The 13,286-nt window shown below is 37.3% G+C and overlaps 1 protein-coding gene across 2 annotated transcripts in view; it reads right to left on the bottom strand.

The window, feature by feature from the left end:
* The window catches only part of LOC114648101 (peroxidasin), a 241,956-nt gene that overhangs the window by 25,393 nt on the left and 203,277 nt on the right, over nucleotides 1–13,286 (bottom strand). For both annotated transcript variants that reach the window (XM_028796918.2, XM_051924571.1), the window contains 3 exons: nucleotides 10,135–10,292; nucleotides 6,336–7,842; nucleotides 3,416–3,550 (listed from right to left, as the gene is read on the bottom strand). In XM_028796918.2, the coding sequence (XP_028652751.2) occupies nucleotides 3,416–3,550; nucleotides 6,336–7,842; nucleotides 10,135–10,292 (1,800 nt within the window). The remainder of the gene's footprint in view (nucleotides 1–3,415; nucleotides 3,551–6,335; nucleotides 7,843–10,134; nucleotides 10,293–13,286) is intronic.

Here is a 13,286-nt window from a genome sequence, read left to right as displayed (position 1 = left end):
GTGAATGGCTAATTCAGAATGATAATAGCTGTCTAGAACACTTCGCCTTCCATTTTCTTGTTGCAGAATCTCAAGCCAGCACTTGCTTACATATACTACATATGTAAGCTTCTTAACAAGATAAACAGTTGTGACCGACCGGAACACCCCTATAATGTAAGTTCCAGGAGAGAGAGCATATCCAGACCATTACCTCCCCTGGAGCCCTAGAGGGCAGCCTCCATGGCATGCAGCAGTGCCACGGGTTGGAAGCATGGAAACTCAGCCCTGCAGGGGCCCGTGGCCAATGCCAGAGGGCGCCTGGAGAACTGCTGAGCCGTTGTTTGCAGCACATCTGCCAAACCCAGAAGTGCTGCCAGAAGTAGGTCAACGAGCACCTGGAGCACCTTCAGGTGCCTTATAAAAGGTGGCAGTGGCTACTATTCCAAGAGCCAGAGTTGCGAAGAAGTAGACGAAGCTTGAAGGAGGAGTGAAAGTGGAAGAAAGTGAGAGGAAGGAGAGAAAGAGAAGGACTATGAATCGTGTACTTTAGTGCTCTGTACAGTTCTGTGCTCTGGGGAGTGAAGAAAAGCGCTTCCCCAGTCTTGAATAAATGTGTGATGTGCAACATTTGTGTCTCCGCCTGTCTGTGTTGGGGTTGGGGTGGCTGGAGCGCCCTGTATTTCACACAGGACAAGGTCATATCTAAGCAAATTGGTTAAAAGATAAGCATATATCAATGTTCTGTCTTCAATTCATGTAGTATATGAATATATGCTATGAGTGTAGGCTGAAACAGATTTAATGTTGCACATGTTAGTACTTGTCTCATAAACTTGCTTACTGTAACAGGAAGTTTGGACTGAAACTCCGATCTAGGAACAAACAGAACCTTCAGCTTTGCCCTTTAAAATTTGAACAAAAATAATCTGATTATACACTTTATGTTTACAAGGAAAACATCATGAAAACAGATCTAAAATGCATGTCTGAGTATTATGGTATCTACTACTAAAATGCCCACAATACTAAAGGCCTTATGGCTTCAAAACCTATTATGACCTGTCTGTTAACTTCTGTGTTCATCCTGTTACGTCACAGTCAGTCATGGTCTTCATTAAATTTGGTTTAAATGAAACAGAAATGGTTATCCATTATATCTTGTGATCGGTTAGTATTTCTGTTTTCTTTTTTCTTTTTTTTTTTTGTAAGATTACTTTTACTGGTGATCTATGGATGTGAAAGACATTGTATAAAAGATACTGATTAAAACACTAAATAGAGGACACTAGGATTGAAAAATGGTAACAAGCAAACCTTTTTAGTCTTGTATCATTACAAGTAATGCTGCTGCTGGAAGTATCGTGCTCAAAATTTTAGGAGGTAACTGATTGTACTTCAGCTACTTAAGCTTAATAAAACCAAACAAAATAAGTATGCAGTTTTAGAAGCAGTAAAACCAGGGCTGTCTCAAGTGGTAAGCTGGGCCCAGGTGTGGGAATGGTGTTGTGAGGGGTGGGGTGGTGGGCTTCACATGTAAAAAAGTGGTTGTACTAAGTAGCATTGAGGTGAGGAAATTGGTTGTTGTTAATACTATATAATACTTTCAAGTATCTTCAGTGGACTCACTAGTATCCTTTTCATCGAGGTCATGTCATGCTGGGCTTGCCCACAGCAGGCACTTCCTCCTTGGATTCGGGTCATTGATAGTCATGATCTGAGATGGACTAGGGTGATTCACATAACAACAAAGGTGGTGTAAAATGTGTATTGTGCATTTACTCAAAGCAATGTCCAAGAATAAATACAAGTGCAGGGCTTCCTTCATCAAATACATAAATAATCCTATAAAATAGTGCCTGTGTAAGTTAAAATCAGATTAAATAAGTAATCCAAATTGGATAAAATCAAGCATTAAAACACAGTCAGGATCAGTCCTTTAAAAAAAAATCACGAGCCTCAGTGCATCCTTCCAATTCTACGTTCTCCTCTGCTCATCCTTAAGGTATCTTCAGCAGCAGGAGATGTCAGGTGGCAGGCACTGTCAACCCTTTACTGGCTCGTGTTCCCACCCCATCCCTTGGCAATAGTGGGGACCCCACGAGCCCTGCTCCCTTCTCTTTCCACCATCTCTTGGCATCCACGGGACCTGTCAGAGCAGATGGCTGCTGTTCCACTTCATTACTCAGCAAGAGCAACCTTGCCCCAGGAGCGCCACTGCTAAGCACATGGCTTCTTCCTTGACTGCCATGCCTCCTCACAGCTGCACTAGCTCTGCCACGATCCTGACTTCTTCCTTCACTCTCTGTCTTCTTTGATTGTACTTCTATCTTTCTCCCCTTGTTGTTTCCCTAGGCTCCTTTAAACCCTTGTAGGCACAGGTTCTCTGCCTGAAGACCTGCAGAATTTTAATTGAAAGCAACTGTTGATCTCACCTGAACATAACCAGCAATCAGCTCACCTCTCCATTGAACACCCCACGCCAGCACTGCTTCACAGCAGAAGCGCTCCTGCACCCACAAGCTTGAACTGCTGTATTGTCTTTACAACTAAAAACACACATTGTCAAAGACTCCTCCATGACCTTTACCATAGATTACTTTGAGATTTATAATGGACATTTTAAAGTAACCTTTAAGTGACGCACTTCCATTTCTTTGTGCTACCTTTTTCTTTTCTTGTACACTTGTATTAATTTTTCCCTATCTCTGCTTGTGCTTACCATTTTTTTTACTAGCTAATTTCTTTTCCAAGATAGCTTAGTGATGCTGCACTTTTAGCTAAAGAAAAAGTTAGCATGGTGCAAATGTGTCTCCAATTTTAAATAATACAAGTACTCTACCACAAATTTAAGATTTGAATGTAAACAAAAATGAAGAGATTTCTCTGCCATTAATAATAACTAAACATCTACTGTATGTATTTTATATTTTTATGTGTTTAAAGAGGGATTGTGTATTTGGTAGTATGGTGGGTTACCAAGCACAGGGTCCTCCAAAACCTGGCCCTGGACAGCTATCTGCTTTGAATTTAAACCACCCCTAATCAAGACAGTTCTAACTGTAAATTATATTAACAGGATTTAATATTGTAGATCTATTAATTCACACCTTATGTTACAAAATAGTTTGTCATCATTTTTGAACTTTATTTAACCAAGCATGTTTCATCACAACTGGCATTCTGTCTGTGGTTAGTTCCTGCCTTCTGTCTAGTGCAGACTGCATAGACTGGATAGATTTTTACAACATGTAAATTACTACCTTATACATCTATTTATCTATTGTCAAAACTTGGCCTGTCTATTATAAGCTTGTGGAGTGCTAGACACAATATAAAATAAATTTGTTTTGTTACTGATTATTACTTTTGATAATACATAGTCCTGCCAAAACTCTGATCAGTATAAATTAGCATAACATAAACATCATTTTACCTGTCTCCATCTCTTAGTCTTTTAAACTGTACAGCAAGCAGACATGTTAGAGTTGGGCCAAGTCTACTACCTGGAACCAAATCTTCCACCATTAAAGCTGGGAATAAATCAATATTCAGAGGGCTGCCATAAAGCCTGTGGAGAAAAACACACAAAAAGAATTAGGGGTTAAGTACAATGTGTCACAAGATTGTTCTGTACATTAATAGGTTATTAATAAGTTAAAAAATGTCTATTTTGTATGGGATAAAAAGTATTATGTGAAATGCATTAGAAATTCTTAGTTTTCTGGAAAAACATTGTTTATTCTAAGTTTATTTTTTCATAAAATCTACAAATGTATCCTTTAAGAGTATAGAAAAAAAATTACTACATTCCCTTTCCTAAGAAACACCCGGCTTTTATTTAAAGTTTATCATTCCTTTTATTTTTTCCAGCATTCTTGTGGTTTTTCCATCCATCAGTTAAACGTTTTGTGCACTGTTAATGCATTCATATTTACTTCTACAGATGCTGTTTCTAGTGATTTTTGGGCGTCACAAAAAGGATTGTTATACAGTACATATGTCACAAACTCTGTTCTTGTCTATGGCTCTTTAAATGTCTTAATTCAGTTCCTTTGCAGTACTTGTTTCTTTTAATGCTTTGTAAACTTTTTTCTAACCACTGTTACTGAATTAAACTTTGCTTGCTAAAAGACACAATTAATCAACTCCTCTATTGAGTTCATTCCATGCAAGTAAAGTTCTTTCTTTCTAAGAATTAAAAGAAACAAAATGTAAAGAAACATTATATGTTTACCTATAAAACTAGAATAAATATTCTTTCCAATGCATTTCTGAGATTGCTCTTGTCTCATATAGATTTTTAGTTAAAATATCAACAAATCATTACATGAAATTATAAAAATGTACATTAAAGTGTACAGGACCAGGCAATTTTTTACAAATGCTTTTGTGAGAGCAATTTTAGGAACCCGTGTTAAACACTGATAAATATTCACAATATTTTAAAATTATATCTTATAATAGATTTGATAACAAATGTTTTTTATTGGTCTGGGGAAAAAGTAAAATACCATTCCATAATGTAATAAATAACCTGTTATATAATAATAATATTGTCTGTCTGACAGACTTCAGGGAGATTGATTCCCAAATGCACTTAAAATTAAAATTAGAGTGCATGGCAATAAAATTCTATATGAAAAAATAAAACAGAATAATGGCATTCAGCTGATTTATAACATAAAGTAACTAAAGGAATATCCTCTATAAGCACGTCTTGCATGCAGTCATTTTTTTCAAATTACACTAATTTATTTCAATATATTTTCAAAGGAAGCTACAGTACTTCTACATATTTTAAATTAAAAGAAATGGCTTTAGTTAAATATTTTCTTTTTCCAGCCTCTTACCCATTTTTAAACTTATAGGACTGCTGATAGTCAGAATCTATCTAGTCTCGTGAAGCAAGATGTGATTCTCAAATGAGAATACATGTCTGGGGACATCCCATTAAAAAGTGCGAAGTGAATAGTGGTGAAATAACTGCTCTGCAAAGGCTACACCCACAGGGGCTTCTTCCTAAAACACCCACCCCCAATTCCTCCAGTCCATGCATTTTAAACCACTGCCAGGGTTTCACAGAGAAAGCAAAAGATACTGAACAAAAGACTTGATGCTGAAAGAAAATAAAAAGCAAAAAATGCTGTTATCCATTCAGGAACTCCTGTGCAAATAGAGAATTTATAAAGCATTGTGGTCTATGGATATACAACGTGTTAAAACACTGTGACTATTTTGTCATGGCATGTTTTCATTTTCCACTAGACAGTAATGTTAAATTTCTTAAGCTATTCATTTAGACATGCACTCAGAAGGTGCAGCCTTCTCTGTGCATCTACTGCTGTTGTTAGGCAGATTTGTTGATTCTGGTGTTTTTAGTACTAAAATCTTCATCTCCTGTGGCTCCTTGTTATCAGCTCTCTTAACAGCAGTCCTTTTGACAGTTTTGTGACACATTTTTTTACTTTGAATGCATATTTTGCAGCTTATATTTTTATGACTATAGATGCCAATTCTTTCAAGGTAACATTAACTCTTACACTGTTGTCGTAGTGCTGAACAACAGAATGCACACACAGTACCTGCAGCAATGTATAATCTGATCCTACATAAAGACTTGTCCCTTGCATCAGGTTATATTTAATTCCAAAATATGCAATGCGCTTTATGCACACACACAACATACAATTATATATCTAAAAGGGCTTTTTTAGGAGACTTTTCGACTGTAAACAGGTCATCATTAACAGAAGCTTGTTCTCTGTCGGACCAAGTTAATAAGAACACCTCTAATCTTTGCAGTTCAAAATCACTGTCCCTACTTAGAGTGTCATCTTATGAGGCGTTGGATTGGTTTAGAAATGTGATACTCAGTAAACCGTCTAATTATTTCCACACAGTTTTATGTAAATTTCACTTATGGTTGTCTCCAGATATGTTTGGCTTCAGTGAGACAAAGAATCTATCAGGACAAGAACATGCACACTTGGCAGATTTTAAGTTGTTGATTATCCTGACACTGTAACTTCTGAGGTATATGTAGACTCCCCTGGGTCAAATACAGTGAATGAACATGGGCAAGCATTACAAACTCAAGTTGAAAAGCACCCAGCTTGCAAAATAAACCATGGCTTAAATGCTGTGAGTGATCAATTCTTTATGTTATACCACTGACTGTCCCATGTAAACATTTCCAAAAGTCAATAATTTTTATTGTTATTACCACTGGTCTATGAAAATATATCTTTTTACTATTATGGCCCTTTAATGTTTAACTTTTTTCATTTACACCAATATAAAACCCAAACAAAGATTGCCTCTAATACATTGAGACATTACACATTTTTACGTACCTTTCAAGTTTTTGCCTTATTGTAGAATTTTTTATTTCGTTCTTTAGATCATCAAATGTATGTGCCGATGACAAATTACAGAACACCCTGTAATCATTATATGGAGGAATTCCATGGTCTCTGCCTCTCTGAATATTCATAGCTGCAAGGTCCAGTGCAACTGCATGAGCCATTGAGAAAAGTCTTTCTGTAAGTTCCTTGTTCAGAAGTTGAGAAGGGACCCTCATTTTTGCTGGAACTACAAAAAGACCTCGCAAAAGTGGGTCAATTCCCCCTTCATTAACAATCCTAAATGGGGAAAAAAATGCTTTGTGAAGTGGAATATGACCATGAGGAATAGCTTCAAAATTTTCATCTAGTCGGTAAAGTGTAGGATTAATCATTGTGTGACCAAAACGAAAGGCGGCTGTTGCAAAGGCATTGAAAATTCCTGCATTGATATTAGGATCATAGCCTTTGTACTCCCCCATCATTTTCATCCCAACTTCTCCAAAGATTTTGGGAAGCCAATGGCTGTAAGTAATGTGTTGCATTTGGGCACCAACAATTTTTCGTGTCTCATGATAGATGGTGTCACCATCCCAGTGGGGGTTAAGCCTGAGCAGCTCTGTAGCTATACGATTATGCTCTCTAAACCACAGAGTATGCATGGCTGTCAAGCAAAGCTGTTCATTAGCTCGAAAATCCCCAGCTAAGAAACAAGGAATAGGACTCTCGTTCTCATCCCGCATGCACTCGGTTGGAGGACCAGTAGCAAATGGTAAAAGAGGCTTTCCTGAGCGTTGGACAATGCCTTGCCGAAGTAGTCCGCGTTGACTGGCTAAATCACGAATTTCTTCTGATTCATGGTCAGAACTTCCATATACATTTGATGCATCAATATAGGAGGTAAGCTGGTTAATCTGTTCTCTGGGATAAACAGAGTTCATTAAAAGGGAAGTCATACCACTGCCACACACAGGGCTAGAGCGGACAAAGAACATGCAACGGGCTCCATTTCTAAGTGTCCTTGGATCATTAGGAGGAAACATAATTGGGAAACAAGGAGGATCATTAGTGCATACTGAACTGCAATGTTGTCCATCAGAAAACCTTGACTGACTTAGGGCGGCCACTGTGGAATCAAGATCATGGTCAAGAAATTGCCCCCACTGCATAAGCATGTGAGTATATTTTTCTTCAGGAGTTATTGTTTCTGTCCCAATCATAGAGGTAGAAACCAAGCGTGGAAGTGGCAAAGGATGGCTGTTATTCTGTCTCTCACTGTAGACTCCTCGGGGTAAGTTAAATCCATTGTCATAGACAGGTTTGAGGAGCCTTTCAAAGGCTGTAAGTGAAGCTCCCCACATTGGGTGTTGAAGGTTGTTGCAGGTGCCATCGTGACTTCGATATTTCTGATGAAAACAGATATCGGAGCAGTTGTTTATCCGCCTGTGCGCTGTACAGCCAGACAAGTTGGCAATCATATTCAAGAATCTTGGGGACACTAGGTCATTGTAGCGAAAAGCTGAAAAATGCAAAAAAAAAAAAAATTATATAAAACTAAATGAAACATTTCTTGAGAGTAACAGCACAAAATGCATATTGGCTACAGACTGGATAATTCAGCAAAGTTCATGAAAAGTTGCTTTATTGAGAGCTTGCTACACATGATTACATTCCAAATGGGGAGTAAAACAAGAATTCTATTGACAAAAGTGGTACGTTTGACTCAATATGCAAATACAAAAACAATGAGATTGTGAATTAGATACTGTAAGGCCTGCAAATAATTAAAAGTGCATGGAGGAAAACGGTTTTGACATTTTCCGCAACTGTAAATACCAAACCATGTATTTTGTTGGTTAGGTGAAATTATGCATGCATTCTGAGCAAAAGGAAAAGCATAAAAAATGCTTAAAATTTACAGGAAAATGTTATTTATTTCAGATAAATATTTACTATATGAATTAAACTGACCATATGTTGAATGTCAATAGCTGCACAAGTGCTATGACAGGTGCAGAAAAATCCAGAATACTAGAAAATAATGTAAAGTAGCAATTTTGACAGATAAAATATTCTTTGTTATGTTAAATATGATCATAAAAATAATGTCCTTTTTGTCACAAAATGATTTATTGATCTTCACCGTTTGAAGGATATTGGCATATAATTAAACACAATGTAGATAGCAAAAAGCAACAACACAGTCACTTAATTTTAAATATTGTAAGGTTTCTAAACTCTTTTGGGACTCCTCCCAACAGGACGAAATGGCAAAGAGCATCCTGAAGCATGATTGACGCGTCTGTGGAAGACAGCCTGACAGTTGCTGGGGCCCCAATAAGTGGCTGTCGTCGATGGGTGATACAAGGAACATTATAAATGTAGGGAACAGTATTACTTGGCCACTAACCTGGCTACGACCCTGCCTGATTGCTGTGTCTGTGTATAGGAGAGTGGCAGATCCCACTACAATAAATAACCCTGCTGTTCCTGTTTCAAGCTGAATAAAGCTGGTTTTGTTAAAGTACTGAGACTCAGCCTTGTGTTTTGGGGTGCAGGCTACTGCTTATGTTTAACAAATGGCTGTTTTATATTTGGCCAATGTATGCATTATCTCTCTAAACTGTTGAGTATCAAGTGTGCCACATATACAGTATGTGTTTGATGTTTTACTCTGATTTCCTTCCACAGATTTTGTGTGCACTACAAACATGGCATTTTGTGCATTTCAACTTATTTAAATGTCTGCTGTTGTACTTTAACAAGCAGAAATAATTAATAATTAAAAATAAAATGTACTTTTCAATCAGAAAAACAATTGGGAAAGCACATTCATTATATTTTTCCAACAATGTAGGCAAAAAATGAAGCAATTTAATGAAGCACAATAAATACCATATCTGGTTTGAGTAGTTTTCATTGCTATGCTATACTCATCATAAGATGAATTTCAAAGAAGATGTATTTTTATTACATCAATACAAGGATCAAAACATAAAATAACATACATTTCTTACACTAGAGTTTGTACTAGTTGATATAACTAATGTCACACAAGAAATGTACTATATACTTTAATGGGATTTACACACAAGCTTGTTTTGTGTTAGTAAAGAGAAAATGTCAAGCATACATAGGAAGCAATTGTACCGTAAGTAATGTGCAAATTGAGGAAGTGTATGCTCACTGAACGATGAGTGTTTGGTGTTGGCATAAATAACAAGCACACAGAAAAGTGTATGCCCTGAGGGAAACTTACATAGTTTCACAAACTCTGGCCACCCTCTCATTTTCTTAACCTGCACAGTCTAAAACAGGATCAGCTAGAGTGGAAGTCTGTGCTAGCAGCACTAGTTATGAGGCAAGAATCAGGCCGAAAGGCCTGCGACTCTTTCAGAAGGAGCATGTACTTTGTCAACTCATGACAATTTAGTTACCAGAAAGCACATGACAACAAGGACTGAGCTGGGAACTGAACTTTCACAAGAAAAGGCAGCATTGTATTTGTACCACCAGCACTGCTAACTCTCCTAAAAAGATTGTGACTAAAATTTTAAGAGGTTAGTAATCTAGTATGGAATAACCCAGGCATTGTATTTTATATGCAAGTTGGTGCTAACTCTGCTTTCAATGTTCTGGAATGCATTATAAGGAAATGAGATAAACACTGGCAACATACTGTATTTTTCTGCATATGAATAAAACTATTTTTGTTGTGCAAGTACAAAAAGCAAAACAGAATTCTAATAAAAAAGATGAAAAAATGGATATTGAAGCATGTAAAATGTATGGTATCTACTGTTTTACTTACCTGTTCCATTCATGTCAACCATTAAACCTTTATTAACATGCTCCTGAATTAACTGCAAAGTCCGCTCAAATATTTCTCCAGCTCTTGCCTGCTCAATTGTGTAAGGATCTCTGGGGTAGCGGAACAAGGCCAGAAGATCACTAGGTGTTCTTGGATTGCTTTAGTGCATAAATGAACAAATAATAAATAAGATTAACATTTTTACAGGGACAAAGAATGACAATATTCTATCTTACATTTAAAATAATTAACAATACTGCTAAATCTGAACTCTTTGTATTCTGCTTCTTAACTGAAATATTATCTTAAACTTGAACACCAATTGCATCCAAATGCATTTTTCTTTAGAGCTTCAGCTGTGCTAAATAAACAAAGCAGACTAATTCTTTGTATGAAACAATAGAAAAACAATCCACATCTTCTACATGCTACAGCTGTAAATCAATAACGCAACTGCAAGTTAAATGCATTTATAGACTGCATTGTACTTTATTGAATAATCTTTTTCCAGTTATGAGCAAAAATAAAAAGTTCTTACATTTAAAAAAGAAAACATGATACTCTTAATCATCCCCCTGGAGGTTTTTATATTTTACTTTTACACAAAAATTGATGTCCTGCGGTGGGTTAGCACCCTGCCCAGGATTGTTTCCTGCCTTGTGCCCTGTGTTGGATGGGATTGGCTCCAGCAGACCCCCGTGACCCTGTGTTCGGATTCAGCGGGTTGGACAATGGATGGATGGACAAAAATTGAATCACAGAGAATTTAATTATGCTCTTTTGACTTTGACTAACAGAAAAAACTGTGTCAAATAGATCTCTGCAAAGTGGTCTCAATTATATAATGATTTTCAAAATATATGAAACTATAAAGCAAAGTTTTTGTGATTAAGTTACGCTTGAAAACCTTAAGATATATTAAAGATTCTAAATCCATATCAAGCTGTATTCATGGTTGGAAAGAGGTGGATGTTATTTAGTTCACAACGCATGAAGGACTAAATGTATTTTGGTAAATGAAAAGGATTACTGACACATTTCCAGAAATCAGTGTGAGAAACAGATCAACATTTGCAGTTAATCACACGTATTGATATCAATTAATCTGCAAATTCATGGTGAGAGCGTGCAAACTCCCTGCAGGCCCTGACCAACCTACCAGTCAAACCTGCATTGGACACTGCGCTCTGACCATGTAAAAACATTTGTGCTAGTCTTGTTAAACCTTAACCTGATTAAAGGTAAATGCACTGTATACCTAAAATAATCTGTTCAGTTCTTTTCCCTTGATTGCATCCTGGGGTGTTCCACAAATCAATGGCAAGAGTTGATGTTTGTAGAATCATTTCTTCTCAAGCAGTATTTTTTTTATTATGCATAGCTTGCTTCCTTGTGAAATTTTGGCCTGATTGTGAAACATTTACAGCTCACTCCATTCTGAACATTTCATTTGTATTGGTACTACGTATGTACTCTTGTGCAAGGGTCATAACTGGCTAAGTGATTCATAAACAGTTAAAAAAAAAAAAAAAAAAAAAGAGAACAGTAAATGGAAGTTTCCAGAACATTCTAGTATTTAGTAGGAATTTCAAGAACATTCTAGTATTAAACAGAAATTTCTATTTCTGCCCTTTTTCATGATAGTTTCAGTAGAAACAAAGATGGTGCAAAGCCTGCAGTGGCCACTATTATTCCTCTGTGAATCTGAACACTGAATCTGAAAAGCTGACGCCTGAGAATCTGGTAACAGAAAGAAGAACATCTTTCTTTTCTGTCCTTACAGTGGTGTGAAAAACTATTTGCCCCCTTCCTGATTTCTTATTCTTTTGCATGTTTGTCACACAAAATGTTTCTGATCATCAAACACATTTAACCATTAGTCAAATATAACACAAGTAAACACAAAATGCAGTTTGTAAATGGTGGTTTTTATTATTTAGGGAGAAAAAAAAATCCAAACCTACATGGCCCTGTGTGAAAAAGTAATTGCCCCCTGAACCTAATAACTGGTTGGGCCACCCTTAGCAGCAATAACTGCAATCAAGCGTTTGCGATAACTTGCAGTGAGTCTTTTACAGCGCTCTGGAGGAATTTTGGCCCACTCATCTTTGCAAAATTGTTGTAATTCAGCTTTATTTGAGGGTTTTCTAGCATGAACCGCCTTTTTAAGGTCATGCCATAGCATCTCAATTGGATTCAGGTCAGGACTTTGACTAGGCCACTCCAAAGTCCTCATTTTGTTTTTCTTCAGCCATTCAGAGGTGGATTTGCTGGTGTGTTTTGGGTCATTGTCCTGTTGCAGCACCCAAGATCGCTTCAGCTTGAGTTGACGAACAGATGGCCGGACATTCTCCTTCAGGATTTTTTGGTAGACAGTAGAATTCATGGTTCCATCTATCATAGCAAGCCTTCCAGGTCCTGAAGCAGCAAAACAACCCCAGACCATCACACTACCACCACCATATTTTACTGTTGGTATGATGTTCTTTTTCTGAAATGCTGTGTTCCTTTTACGCCAGATGTAACGGGACATTTGCCTTCCAAAAAGTTCAACTTTTGACTCATCAGTCCACAAGGTATTTTCCCAAAAGTCTTGGCAATCATTGAGATGTTTCTTAGCAAAATTGAGACGAGCCCTAATGTTCTTTTTGCTTAACAGTGGTTTGCATCTTGGAAATCTGCCATGCAGGCCGTTTTTGCCCAGTCTCTTTCTTATGGTGGAGTCGTGAACACTGACCTTAATTGAGGCAAGTGAGGCCTGCAGTTCTTTAGACGTTGTCCTGGGGTCTTTTGTGACCTCTCGGATGAGTCGTCTCTGCACTCTTGGGGTAATTTTGGTCGGCCGGCCACTCCTGGGAAGGTTCACCACTGTTCCATGTTTTTGCCATTTGTGGATAATGGCTCTCACTGTGGTTCGCTGGAGTTCCAAAGCTTTAGAAATGGCTTTATAACCTTTACCAGACTGATAGATCTCAATTACTTCTGTTCTCATTTGTTAATGAATTTCTTTGGATCTTGGCATGATGTCTAGCTTTTGAGGTGCTTTTGGTCTACTTCTCTGTGTCAGGAAGCTCCTATTTAAGTGATTTCTTGATTGAAACAGGTGTGGCAGTAATCAGGCCTGGGGGTGGCTACGGAAATCGAACTCAGGT

This window comes from Erpetoichthys calabaricus, chromosome 3, assembly GCF_900747795.2.
Source record: "Erpetoichthys calabaricus chromosome 3, fErpCal1.3, whole genome shotgun sequence".
Classification (NCBI taxonomy): Eukaryota; Metazoa; Chordata; class Cladistia; order Polypteriformes; family Polypteridae; genus Erpetoichthys; species Erpetoichthys calabaricus.
This window is presented reverse-complemented; position numbering and strand designations above follow the sequence as displayed.